Source organism: Salmo salar, chromosome ssa07, assembly GCF_905237065.1.
Source record: "Salmo salar chromosome ssa07, Ssal_v3.1, whole genome shotgun sequence".
In the NCBI taxonomy this organism is placed as follows: domain Eukaryota; kingdom Metazoa; phylum Chordata; class Actinopteri; order Salmoniformes; family Salmonidae; genus Salmo; species Salmo salar.
The window spans coordinates 10,663,590-10,677,434 of record NC_059448.1 but is presented as its reverse complement, the minus strand read 5'-3'; the positions used below and the strand labels follow the sequence as shown (position 1 = coordinate 10,677,434).

Genomic DNA, 13,845 nt, shown 5'->3' with positions numbered 1-13,845 from the left:
CATACTCCTTTTTGGAAACAAAGAATATGAAAAACAAATTCAAATCAATGGGTATCAGTTTAAGACGTATTTAGGGCCAAGCAGGGGGGGACAGACACACAGAAGGAGAGAGAGCTGGAGAGAGCAAGATAGATGGAGTGAGACAGAGTTTCCTACAAACAACAGGTGAGGCCATTTATAAAATGTATAATAATTTTAGCATTAATGTAGAGAAATGTATGTAACCCAGTTTCTTTTCCAATCATTCTGGTTACATTTCAGATGTAATGGTACATTTTCAAACCTCTTGGAACACAACTCTAAACTGAGTGTAGGAGTCTCTGTTCAATACTTTAATCATATTTCCTTTGAATTTCACACTGATGGAAACTTCTTTGTACCTCACCCTCCTAATCTCAGGTCAGTTCAAGATGTGTGTGTGTGTGTGTGTGTGTGTGTGTGTGTCTGTGTGTGTCTGTGTGTGTGTGTCTGTGTGTGTGTGTGTGTGTGTGTGTGTGTGTGTGTGTGTGTGTGTGTGTGTGTGTGTGTGTGTGTCTGTGTTTACATGTGTGTTTGGTTGCACAATTTGGTGTACAAAGTGCAAAGGTGCATAGATGAGTGTGGTTGGGGGTGAACGGTTGCTGGATAAAATGTCTGTCATGAATCATTATTCTCTTCACAGGTTTCTACACACCTTCCTCATGTCTTCATCAGTATCACTCCATTACCAACTCTATGACCTGGACTGATGCCCAGAGTTACAGCAGAGCACACTACACTGATCTGTCTACAGTAGATGACATGGAGGACCTGAACAGGCTGATTACCAGTGTCAATGATTATAAATTATGGTACTGGATCGGACTGAAGAAGGGAGACTCAATGAAATGGCACTGGTCTCTGGCAGACAGACGTTTCTACAGAGAGGGAGAGACTGAGTTCAGAAACTGGGACACTGGGACACCCCAAAATGGTAACTGTGCTTTTATGAGTACAGCTGGGCTGTGGAACAACACCTCCTGTGATGACCAGCATCACTTCATCTGTTATGATGGTGAGTGTTTACATACTAATGATGAAGCCTGTTCTAAGTGCTGGGGCTGCCATTGAGTTGAAACAGACTAATGTTAGAGGTTGACATTCAGTTATTGATCTGTTATCAAATCAATGACAACATGTACTATAGATGATCAGTAGATGATATTTCACTGGATATTTGTATTGATTATTAAATTTGACTTTTGCAGGAAAACAAGACACCAACCTAACATACGTCTTAATTCAGGAAAACAAGACCTGGATAGATGCTCAGAGTTACTGCAGACAGCATCACACAGACCTGGTCAGTGTGAGGAACCAGACTGAGAACACAGAGATAGATCAGAAGATATCACTGAGGGGACTTCCTGTGTGGATCGGTCTGTTTCAAGACTCCTGGATATGGTCAGACCAGAGTGACTCCTCATTCAGAAACTGGTGGCCAGGATGGCTTTCAACTGAACAGAGATACAACTGCACTATGGTGCATTCTAATCCTTCTTCTCCAAATCATGCTAAATTGAGAAATTATCCCTGTGATAACACCTTTCCTTTCATCTGCTATGGTAAGTTACCGTATTCTCCACCTAATCAACCTGATATAATGATGACAGGAGAACTCTAATGTTGCCCCAATGATTCACTACTGTCATTGTGGGATTTTATTCTCTTCTTGGCATAGCTGTGGAGACCACAACTGCCCCCCTGCCCACACCCACAACAACGACTACCCCCCTGCCCACAACTACCCCCCTGCCCACGACCACGACTACCCCCCTGCCCACAACCACGACTACCCCCCTGCCCACAACCACGACTATCCCCCTGCCCACAACCACGACTACCCCCCTGCCCACAACCACGACTACCCCCCACGACCACGACTACCCCCCTGCCCACGACCACGACTACCCCCCTGCCCACCACCACGACTACCCCCCTGCCCACCACCACGACTACCCCCTGCCCAAAACCACGACTACCCCCTGCCCACAACCACGGCTACCCCCCTGCCCACAACCACGACTACCCCCCTGCCCACAACCACGACTACCCCCCCTGCCCACAACTACCCCCTGCCCACAACCACGGCTACCCCCCTGCCCACAACCACGACTACCCCCCTGCCCACAACCACGGCTACCCCTCTGCCCACAACAACGACTACCCCCCCCTGCCCACAACTACCCCCTGCCCACAACCACGACTACCCCCCTGCCCACAACCACGACTACCCCCTGCCCACAACCACGACTACCCCCTGCCCACAACCACGACTCACGACTACCCCCCTGCCCACAACTACCCCCCTGCCCACAACCACGACTACCCCCTGCCCACAACCACGACTACCCCCCTGCCCACAACCACGACTACCCCCCTGCCCACAACCACGACTACCCCCCTGCCCACAACCATGACTACGACTACCCCCTGCCCACAACTACCCCCCTGCACCCTGCCCACAACCACGACTACCCCCTGCCCACAACCACGACTACCCCCCTGCCCACAACCACGACTACCCCCCTGCCCACAACCACGACTACCCCCCTGCCCACAACCACGACTACCCCCCCGATTATACACCAGAATGCCTCCCCGACCCCTGAGAAACCTCAACTGAAGAGACAGGTGGTGAGAGTGAAGATGACGCCAAAGGATCAATATCTGAACATCAGAGATCTTGCTGTTCAGGACGCCATCTTAAAAGAGGTCAGTTTCCCCCTGTTCATGAAGAACCAACTCATTAATGATACAAACTGTACAGACCTCTTTTCTGGTCTGGATAAATGTATTTTGTGGATGACCTCCTCTCTGGTCTGGGTTCTAGTCTGTTGTGGCTGACCTCCTCTCTGATCTGGGTTCTAGTCTGTTGTGGCTGACCTCCTCTCTGATCTGGGTTCTAGTCCGTTGTGGATTACTTTTTCTCCTGGCTGTGACCCCACTCTCAGAAGGTGTCTCAGGGAGAGTGGGATATTGAAAAACACATTTCCAATTCACACACTTGTCCATGTGTTAAATTGTTACAACTGCTCCTGCTCTTTCCCCCTGGTGCTCGAGGGCGCTAGTATCCCCAACATTACGCACTCCTGCCACCATCATTCCGCACACCTGCCTTCCCCCATCACGAGCAATCAGTGATTTTTGGACTCACCTGGACTCAATCACATCTGTCATCTCCCCTATATCTGTCTGTTCCCCTGCTCTCAGCATTGATTGTCGTCTGTCTTTGTATACCAGTGTGCTGACGCTGTTCCTGTCTTGTTCCATGTTTGTTCCTAATTAAATGTTGACTCCCGGTACCTGCTTCTCGACTCCAGCGTCGGTCCATACAGAAACAGGACAAATATAAGCCTCATCTCCTCATAGAGTCAAAGGGTTGAAGTGAAGAATGTCTCAGTATAGCAGGAAGAAATGGTAGTTGTAGATCTTCAGAATGACTATTACAGAGTGAAATATTGTGGGTTTCTGTATATGTGTGTTTCTCCAGATAAGGAACAAGCTAAAGGATCAGGGGTTACCTGCAGACACCAAAGTGATGTGGAAAAAGCAGCATGATGGGAAGGTCTTCCACAAGGAGAAAGAGGGTTCTCCCAAGACAGAAGAGGAGGAGAAGAAGATGAAGAAGATGAAGAAGAGGATGATGACAAAGAGAGAACTCTAATTATGTTAAATGTTCTCCTTACATGTATCTTTTTATTTACATTAATAATCTGTACTGGTCTAGATTTATATTGTTTTTTCATATATACTATTGTTTTATCATTTATTAATATTGTTTTATCATTTATTAATATTGTTTTATCATTCATGAATATTGTTTAATCATTTATTATTATTGTTTTATCATTTATGAATTTAGTTTAATTTTATATTAGTATTGTTTTATCATAGGATGTGATCTTAAGTTACAAATCTTTAACATTGTTCATTGTTTGAATCTCTTTTGTTAGTTTATATATTAGAACCTAGTATTTCTTCAACTGTAGACTTGATGGTTCATTTGGAATGTTAATAAATAACATGATGTGTGGTAGTGAGAGATGCTCTTTTTCCTCAGTCATTATAGACACTATTCAGACTTGAGATCTGATCACTGGAATTTATGTGCATTGACATGAATGACTCAGGTGAAAGTCCCAGTTGCAAGCACAGATCTCATGTCAGATTACCATCCTAACAGCTCTGTATTTCTGTACTGGACATTAATTTAGATTTCAAGAAATCAACTCTCATTTATCAACAAGGTTTTATATTAATTAAACTACAAATTTATTATGACCAAATAAACGTTTAAAATGTTGTAGGGTGTGTGTTATATGTGGTTCATATTTCATTTACATGATAGTCATTAAGACCCATCACAACCACCAAACAGGTGTCAACTGTAACCATGACCTGCTGACCAATGGTTTGCATTTGAGAAAGACAGAAGTTTTGCATTAATTCACAGTAAACAAAAGAGGAGAGAGAGAGTGCAGAACACCCAATGACAGAGGAGAGTGAGGTCAGAGCACCCAATGACAGAGGGGAGGGAGGGAAGATTACCCAATGACAGAGGAGAAGGAGGGCAGAGCCCCCAATGACAGAGGAAAAGGGGTGAAGAGCACCCAATGACAGAGAAGAGTGATGGCTTATCATCCAATAACAGAGGAGAGTGAGCATAGAGCACCAAAAGACAGAGGAGAGGGAGCATAGAGCACCCAATGACAGAGGAGAGAGAGGTGTGAGCACCCAATGACAGAGGAGAGGGAGGGCAGAGCACCCAATGACAGAGGAGAGGGTTATCTCCTTTGAATCAAGAGCACCATCACATGAACATGTTCTGTATAGCCTCTCTAACTGTTGCATCTCTAGTTCTGTGAAACCCCTTATCCAGTGGGATGAACGTCACGTCACAGTTTTGTTTTGTTTTGAGATGAATAACAAATTCAAGCAAATGAGGAGCAGTGTAAGGTTTAAATAGGGATAAACATGGGATGACAGACACATATTAGGAGAGACAGAGATATAGAAAGGGGAGAGAGTAATATAGCGGGAGAGAGATAGAGAGACATAGAGAGACAGAGAGAGACAGAAAGAGACAGAGAGAGAGAGACAGAGAGAGACAGAGAGAGAATAAGAGAGTTTTCTTCAAACAACAGGTAAGGCCATTTTGCGTTGTAGAATCATGTTGTAATTCTAACATATTTTATTGCAGAGAAATGTTTATGATATTTATTAGATGCTTTATTTATTCCCAGTTTTGAAGGTTCCAATGTAGAATAATCAACCATGTGTTCTAACCCTCTGGAAACGTTATGTTGAGGTTTTTCACCACTACCCACTTCCAATACTTTAGCAACCTAACCTAACAATCACCGATTGTTCCTGTCTCTGAACAGGTGATAACCCTCTATGTGGGGAGCATTATCTTCACCTGTCCTGTCACGTCATATCAGTAAAGAAGGAGAAAGACAGTTTGCATTGGTAAAGTGTTGCAGCCTTGAAGTGCATTCATTTTAATCATATATCCTTTAAATTTCACAGTGATGGAAACGTTGTGGTATCTCACCCTGCTAATCACAGGTCAGTTTACTGTGTGTGTGTCTCAGCAATACGTCCTTGCTAATCGGCTCCATATTATCCCCAAGACATTGTCCCAGTGCTGGCAGCTCATATCTGATGAGGACAGCCTTCACTGTTCCTGTAATAAACTGACTTCTTGGATCGGCTGTCCGTATTGGGCCCATTTGGTCCCCAAAATGATCTTGATGACAAACTTATGGCAATTTATCAGTTATATCTCTTATGTATAGGTATTTTTTTATATATCATTTATTTAGTACAAGTTAAATCAAATATTCCTAAAGTAATGAATAAATTGTAACATTTATGAGCCCTAATTTCTGTTAGGTGTTTTCACACATTTTGGGGTGGCAGGTAGCCTAGTGGGAATACCCACGCAGTGTAAGTGCGGTCATGTATGCTGGGTGTGTGTGTGATCATGGCTGAAGGTGTGTGTGTGTGTTTATGGATGTCGTTGGTGTGTGTATGTCTGCACACCAAGGAGTACTGTACTGTATGTAACAGATCCATAGATAGTGTGGTTGGGGTTGAGCATTTTCTGGAGATAATGTACCTCATGAATCATTATTCTGTTAACAGGATTCTACACACCTTCCTCATGTCTTCATCAGTATCACCTCATTACCAACAATATGAACTGGACTGATGCCCAGAGTTACTGTAGAGCACATTACACTGATCTGGCTACAGTAGATGACATGGAGGACCAGAACAGGCTGATTACCAGTGTCAGTAGTTATAACTACTGGTTCTGGATTGGACTGAATATGGGAGACTCCATGAAGTGGCACTGGTCTCTGGCAGACAAACGTTTCTACAGAGAGGGGGAGACTGAGTTCAGAAACTGGGACACTGCGACACCCCAAAATGGTAACTGTGCTTTAATGAGTACATCTGGGCTGTGGAACAACACCTCCTGTGATGACCAGCATCACTTCATCTGTTATGATGGTGAGTGTTTACATACTAATGATGAAGCCTGTTCTAAGTGCTGGGGCTGCCATTGAGTTGAAACATAGACTCATGATATCTTTAAGTTGTTAATCAGTTATTGATTTGTTACCAAATCAACGAGAACATGTACTATAGATGATCAGTAGACGATATTTCACTGGATATTTGTATTGATTATTAAATTTGACTTTTGCAGGAAAACAAGTCACCAACCTAACACACATCTTAATTCAGGAGTACAAGACCTGGATAGATGCTCAGAGTTACTGCAGACAGCATCACACAGATCTGGTCAGTGTGAGGAACCAGACTGAGAACACAGAGATAGAGAAGAAGATATCACTGAGGGGACTTCCTGTGTGGATCGGCCTGTTTCAAGACTCCTGGATATGGTCAGACCAGAGTGACTCCTCATTCAGAAACTGGTGGTCAAAATGGATTTCAACAGATCAGTATTTCAACTGCACTCTGGTGTCTTCCAATCGTTCTTATTATTACACCGAATGGGTATATGATCCCTGTGACTTATTCTTTCCTTTCATCTGCTACAGTAAGTTTACATTTTTTTCAAGCTGATCTACAGTACCTGATATTATGATGACAGGGGAACACTATTGTTTCCCTCATGATTCACTACTGTCATCGTGTGATTGTATTATCTTGTAGGCCCAGCTGTGGAGACTTCTGAGAAACCCCAACTGAAGAGACAGGTGGTGAGAGTGAAGATGACACCAAAGGATCGAAATCTGAACCTCAGTGATCCTACTGTTCAGGATGCCATCTTACAAGAGGTGAGTTTCACCTTGATCATGAAGAACCAACTCAGTAATGATACAAACTGTAGAGACCTCTTCTCTGGTCTGGGTCCAAGTCTGTTGTGGATGACCTCTTCTCTGGTCTGGGTCCTAGTCTGTTGTGAATGACCTCCTCTCTGGTCTGGGTCCTAGTCTGTTGTGGATGACCTCCTCTCTGGTCTGGGTCCTAGTCTGTTGTGGATGACCTCCTCTCTGGTCTGAGTTCGAGTCTGTTGTGGATGACCTCATCTCTGGTCTGGGTCCTAGTCTGTTGTGGATGACCTCCTCTCTGGTCTGGGTCCTAGTCTGTTGTGAATGACCTCCTCTCTGGTCTGGGTCCTAGTCTGTTGTGGATGACCTCCTCTCTGGTCTTGGTCCTAGTCTGCTGTGGATGACCTCCTCTCTGGTCTGGGTTCTAGTCTGTTGTGGATGACCTCCTGTCTGGTCTGGGTCCTTGTCTGTTGTGGATGACCTCATCTCTGGTCTGGGTCCTAGTTGGTTGTGGATGATCTCCTAGTCTGTTGTGGATGACCTCCTCTCTGGTCTGGGCCTAGTCTGTTGTGGATGACCTCCTAGTCTGTTGTGGATGACCTCCTTTCTGGTCTGGGTCCTAGTTGGTTGTGGATGGCCTCCTCTCTGGTCTGGGTCCTAGTCGGTTGTGGATGACCTCCTAGTCTGTTGTGGATGACCTCCTCTCTGGTCTGGGCCTCGTCTGTTGTGGATGACCTCCTAGTTTGTTGTGGATGACCTCCTCTCTGGTCTGGGTCCTAGTCTGGCGTGGATGTCCTCCTCTCTGGTCTGCGTCCTAGTCTGTTGTGGATGACCTCCTCTCTGGTCTGGTTCCTAGTCTATTGTGGATGACCTCCTCTCTGGTCTGGGTTCTAGTCAGTTGTGGATGACCTCCTAGTCTGTTGTGGATGACCTCCTCTCTGGTCTGGGTCCTAGTCTGTTGTGGATGACCTCCTCTTTGGTCTGGGTCCTTATCTGTTGTGGATGACCTGATCTCAGGTCTGGGTCCTAGTCTGTTGTGGATGACCTCCTCTCTGGTCTGGGTCCTAGTCTGTTGTGGATGACATTCTCTCCTGGCAGTGATCAAACTCTCTGAGGGTGTTTCAAGGGGAGTGGGTATGCCAAATCACATTTCCAATTTACACATGTATATTAAAACACACTTGTACATGTGTGAAATAGGACAAATATAAGCTTCATCTCCTCATAGAGTCAAAGGTTTGAAGTGAAGAACGTCTCAGTACAGCAGGAAGGAAAGGTAGTTGTAGATCTTTGGATTGACTAATACAAAATTAAATATTGTGGGTTCTGTATGTGTGTGTTTCTCCAGATAAGGAACAAGCTGAAGGAGCAGGGGTTACCTGCAGACACCAAAGTGACATGGAAAAAGCAGCCTGATGGGAAGGTCTTCCACAAGGATGAAGAGGGGTCTCCCAATAAAGAAGAGGATTAGAAGAAGATGAAGAGGATAATGACAAAGAGAGAACTCTAATTATGTCAAATTTTCTCCTTACATTTCTCATTTTATTTGGATTAATTATTTGTACTTGTATGTATTTTCTCATCCTAATTAAATGTGTTTTATTAAGAAAATTGTTTAATTATAAACATTAATAGTGCTTTATCTTCAGATGTTTTTCTTGATAATTTTCTTGACTTGGTTGTTTTATTTCCGGGTTTGTTCTCAAGATAGACCTTTAATACATCATGTCTATAAATGAGTTATCTGTAGTTATATTAATATATATGCAGCTCTGCTTGGCGGCCTCTTCCAGCTCCTCCATCTTCAACTCATCGTCCTCTTGGTAGGGGGCTCGTTTATCACCCTGACTGCTCTCACCTGTATACACCATACAGTGCTGTGAACAAAATATTTTCCCCCATTCTAATTTTCTCTACCTACTTTTGCATATTTTTCATACTGAATGTTATCAGATCTTCAAAGAAAACATAATATTAGATAAAGGGAACCTGAGTGAACAAATAACATAATTACATACTTATTTAATTTATTTCATGAACAAAGTTATGCAATGTTCATGTGTGAAAAATGAATTGCCCCATTATACTCAATAACTGGTTGTCCCACCTTTAGCTGCAATGGCTCCAACCAAACGCTTCCTGAAGTTGTTGATCAGTATTTCACGTCGCTATGGAGGAATTTTGGCCCACTCTTCCACTTAGAACTGCTTAAACTCAGCGACATTTGTGAGTTTTCAAGGATGAACTTTCAAGTCCTGCCACAATTGGGATTAGGTCTGGACTTTGTCTAGGTAATTCCAAAACTTCAAATGTGTTGCTTTTTAACCATTTTCATGTAGACTTGATTGTGTGTTTTGGATCAATGTCTTGCTGCATGACCCAGCTGTGCTTCAGCTTCAGATCACAGACAGATGGCCTGACATTCTCCTGTAGAATTCTCTGATACAGAGCAGAATTCATGGTTCCTTCTATTAAGGCAAGGCGTCCAGGTCCTGAGGCAGCAAAGCATCCCCATTACTGATGAATGCAGTGTTTGGTTTTTGCCAGGCGTAATGGGACCCCTGTAATCTAAATAGTTATAGTTTTGACTCACCTGTCGATAAAACCTTCTTCCAAGAGTCTTGATGATCATCCAGTAGCTTCCAGGTGATTTTTCGGAAACTTTAGTCAACTTTTTTGGGCTAGATCAAATCAAATCAAATGTATTTATATAGCCCTTCTTACATCAGCTGATATCTCAATGTGCTTTACAGAAACCCAGCCTAAAACCCCAAACAGCAAGTAATGCAGGTGTAGATGGGTCCCATTATATCTGATAACAACCAAACACTGCATTCCACAGTGAAACACTTCATATCAATTGTCAAGCATGGTGGTGGTAGTGTGATGATTTGAGGATGCTTTGCTGAGTTAAAGTAGTTCTGCATGCAAGAGTGGGCCAAAATTCCTCCACAGCAATGTGAGAGACTGATCAACAACTACAGGAAGCCTTTGGTTGCAGTCATTAGAGCTAAAGGTGGAACAACCAGTTATTGAGTGTAAGGGGACAATTACTTTTCCACACAGAGGAATTGGGTGTTGCATAACTTTGTTAATTAAATAGATAAAATAAGTATAAATATGTTTTGTTATTTTGTAAACTCAGGTTCACTTCATCTAATTTCAGGTTTTGGTTGAAGATCTAATAACATTCAGTATCAAAAATTTGCAAAGATAGAGAAAATCAGAAAGGGGGCAAATACTTTTTCACAGCACTGTAAGTATCAATGTGTTTTTCTAATTGGAATGTAACTTTCTTTAATTGAAAATGTATTTAGACCATAGTTTACATACTGCATAGCCAATGTAGTCTCAGCATGTTTTTTATTGGTTAATGAAGATGTCTTTTCTGATGATCAAATAAATACTTGTTGCAGATTGACAGTAAAGGTCTAGAGTTGGGATTCTTCAAGTTTCAACTTAATATTATTTTAATGTTTATTTTACACATTTTACCTTAGTGATAAAGACATCTAGACATAATGTGTAATCAACTCCTCTCTTCAGGACTCTGATACACTGGTACCAGTTAGAACCATGTCCTGCTGACCAGAGATTTAGTTACGTTTTACATCACTTCCTCAAATTAGACAGAGGAGAACTTTACCACATCAAGCCAGATACAGGATATTTCCTAGAACAAACAATGATGTGACATCAGTAATGAACCTGGTCTCAGATCAGTACTTTGTTGAAGCACCTTTAGCAGTGATTACAGCCTCGAGTCTTCTTGGAATTGATGCTACAAGCTTGGCACACCTGTATTTGGGGAGTTTCTCCCATTCTTCTCTGCAGATCCTCTAAAATCTCTGTCAGGTTGGACGGAAGCGTCGCTGCACAAGTATTTCAAGTTTCTCCAGAGATGTTTGATCGGTTTGAGTTCCGGCATCGTGACGGTTGGCATTCAGGCCAAAGAGCTCAATCTTGGTTTCATCAGACCAGAGAATCTTGTTTCTCATGGTCTGAGAGTCTTTATGTGCCTTTTGGCAAACTTCAAGCATGCTGTCATGTGCATTTTGCAGAGGAGTGGCTTCCGTCTGGCCACTCTACCATAAAGGCCTGATTGGTGGAGTGCTGCAGAGATGGTTGTCCTTCTCGAATTTTCTCCCATCTCCACAGAGGAACTCTAGAGCTCTGTCAGAGTGACCATCGGGTTCTTGGTCACCTCCCTGACCAAGGCCCTTCTCTCCCGATTGCTCAGTTTTGCCCGGCGGCCAGCTCTAGGAAGAGTCTTGGTGGTTCAAAACTTCTTCCATTTAAGAATAATTGAGGCCACTGTGTTCTTGAGGACCTTAAATGCTGCAGAAATATTTTGGTACCCTTCCCCAGATCTGTGCCTCAAGATAATCCTGGCTAAGAGTTCTACTGATAATTCCTTCGACCCCATGACCTGTTTTTTTGCTCTGACATGCACTGCCAATTGTGGGACCTTATATAGACAGGTGTGTGCTTTTCCAAATCATGTCCAATTTATTGAATTTACCACAGTTGAACTCCAATCATTACTGTAGTAGAAACATCAAGGATGATCAATTGAAACAGGATTAACCTGAGCTCAGTGTCGAGTCTTATAGCAAAGGGTCTGAATACTTATGTAAATATGGTATTTTTTAAATATTTATTTTTATACATTTGTAGAAATGTCTAAAAACCTTTTTATGCTTTGTCATTATGGGGTATTGTGTGTAGATTGATGAGGATAAAAAATACCCATTTTAGAATGAAGATGTAACATAACAAAATGAGGAAAAGTTGAAGATGTCTTAATACTTTCCCCGAATACACTGAACATAAATTAATTAGGTCCTAATCTATGGTTTTCACATGACCGGGAATACAGATATGCAACTGTTAAGTCACAGATAACTGTTAGTCACAGATAACTGTTAGTTACAGATAACTGTTAGTCACAGATAACTATTAGTCACAGATAACTGTTAGTCACAGATAACTGTTAGTCACAGATAACTGTTAGTCACAGATAACTGTTAGTCACAGATAACTGTTAGTTACAGATAACTGTTAGTCACAGATAACTGTTAGTCACAGATAACTGTTAGTCACAGATAACTGTTAGTCACAGATAACTGTTAGTCACTGATAACTGTTAGTTACAGATAACTGTTAGTCACAGATAACTGTTAGTCACAGATAACTATTAGTCACAGATAACTGTCAGTCACAGATAACTATTAGTCACAGAAACTGTCAGTCACAGATAACTGTTAGTCACAGATAGGACTTAGGACCTCGTCACAGTATTTTCATGGACTCAAATTAACATAAAAAAAAATACAATTGAATTCACTGTCCGTAGATTATGCCTGTCCATACCATAACCCTACCTCCACCATGGGGTCACTCTGTTCACAATGTTGCAAACCGCTCGTCCACACCACACCATACATGGTGTCTGTGGTTGTGAGGCTGGTTGGACGTAGTGCTAAAATCTCTAAAACAATGTTGGAGGCAGCTTATGGTAGATAAATTAACATTTAATTCTCTGGCAACAGCTCTGGTGGACAGTGTCAATGTCAATTGCACGCTCCTTCAAAACTTGAGACATCTTTGGAGTTGTTTTGTGTGACAAAACGACACACTTTAGAGTGGCCTTTTATTGTCCCCAGCACAAGGTGGACCTGTGTAATGATCATGCTGTTTAGTCAGCTTCTTGATATGCCACACCTGTCAGGTGGATGGTTTATCTTGGCAAAGGAGAAATTCTCACTAACAGGTTTGTAAATAAATAAATATTTTTTAGAAATAAGCTTCTTTGTGCTTATGAAGAATTTCTGGGATCTTTTATTTCAGCTCATGAAACATGGGATCAAAAACTTTACGTGTTGCATTCATATATTTGTTCATATTTTTGTTCAGTGTAGTTTGGTTATTATCAAGCTAGAAATGACAATGACCATAGGAGTTGCCAGACAGCACAACAGATCTGGGACCTGCAAGCTACATACTGTAACTACCACACCATTCCACAAGCATCTTAGGTGTGCTGATCTAGGATCAGTTTTGCCTTTCAGAACATAATGAATGAAATGACATGGACACTGGGGAACGGATCCTACATTCAGAAAAAAAGGTTCCAAAAGGGTTCTTCGACTGTATCCATATGACAACACTTTGAATAATAACCATTTCTGGTTCCATGCAGAACCCTTTTTAACACAGGTAGAACCCTTTTGGGTTCCATGTAGAACCCTGTGTGGAAAGGGTTTTACATGACAGTGCAATGACAGAGGAGAGGGAGAACAGAGCACCCAATGACAGAGGAGAGGGAGAACAGAGCACCCAATGACAGAGGAGAGGGATGGCAGAGCACCCAATGACAGAGGAGAGGGAGGTCAGAGAACCCAATGACAGAAGAGATGGAGGTCAGAGAACCCAATGACAGAGGAGAGGGAGGGTAGAGCACCCAATGACAGAAGAGAGGGAGGGTAGAGCACCCAATGACAGAGGAGAGGGAAGG

The 13,845-nt window shown here is 42.7% G+C and overlaps 1 protein-coding gene across 2 annotated transcripts; it reads left to right on the top strand.

Moving 5' to 3' along the window:
- Positions 1 to 205: 205 nt before the first annotated feature.
- On the top strand, positions 206 to 10,751 carry LOC123743735 (putative C-type lectin domain family 20 member A). 2 transcript variants are annotated; one of them, XM_045721486.1, is made up of 6 exons: positions 4,902 to 5,165; positions 5,551 to 5,589; positions 6,169 to 6,540; positions 6,740 to 7,093; positions 7,210 to 7,334; positions 8,677 to 10,751. In XM_045721486.1, the coding sequence occupies exons 2-6, from the start codon at positions 5,553 to 5,555 to the stop codon at positions 8,797 to 8,799; spliced, it is 1,011 nt and encodes a 336-aa protein (XP_045577442.1). In that variant the 5' UTR covers positions 4,902 to 5,165; positions 5,551 to 5,552; the 3' UTR covers positions 8,800 to 10,751. The 2 variants fall into 2 exon arrangements, with proteins under 2 accessions (XP_045577443.1, XP_045577442.1); XM_045721487.1 differs by lacking the exons at positions 4,902 to 5,165; positions 5,551 to 5,589 and adding an exon at positions 206 to 399.
- The last annotated feature ends 3,094 nt before the right edge of the window (positions 10,752 to 13,845 follow it).